The 400-nt window shown below is 72.2% G+C and overlaps 1 protein-coding gene across 1 annotated transcript in view; it reads right to left on the bottom strand.

Moving 5' to 3' along the window:
- VPS9D1 (VPS9 domain containing 1) overlaps positions 1-400 on the bottom strand; it is a 7,625-nt gene that overhangs the window by 5,901 nt on the left and 1,324 nt on the right. The window contains exons 2-3 of the mRNA XM_031060130.1: positions 179-353; positions 11-103 (exon numbers count right to left, since the gene is read on the bottom strand). Coding sequence (XP_030915990.1) covers positions 11-103; positions 179-353 — 268 coding nt within the window. The remainder of the gene's footprint in view (positions 1-10; positions 104-178; positions 354-400) is intronic.

Consider the following 400-nt stretch of genomic DNA (forward strand, 5'->3'; position numbering starts at 1 on the left):
CCCCCCTCCCCCAGCGCCGCCGCGATGGATTTCACCCTCTCCAGGCACTGCTCCGCCAGCTTCAGCAGTTTCGGGGTGTCAGGGGTGACCCCCTCGCTGTTCTCTGTGGGGAGGGCGTGTTGAGGGCACTGCCACCACCCGCCCCGGTTCGCCGGGGGGACGTGGGGTCCTGCCCTACCTGTCCCTGCCGCCTCCTCCTGCAGGGCCTGGGCGATCAGCGTGATGCTCTTCAGGTACTCCACGTAGGCCTCCTGCCAAGGCGGGGGCTGAGCAGGGACCCCGCGGAGGGAGCTCGGGAACCCCCCGGCCTCGGGGGATCGCAGCTCCGGCTCCCAGCGGGAGATGGGGCAGCCCTGGCATGCAGGGGCAGCCCGAGGATGCGGCCCCGGCAGTGGGGCGT

The sequence above is a fragment of the Geospiza fortis genome, unplaced genomic scaffold (genome assembly GCF_000277835.1).
Source record: "Geospiza fortis unplaced genomic scaffold, GeoFor_1.0 scaffold102, whole genome shotgun sequence".
Taxonomy (NCBI): Eukaryota; Metazoa; Chordata; class Aves; order Passeriformes; family Thraupidae; genus Geospiza; species Geospiza fortis.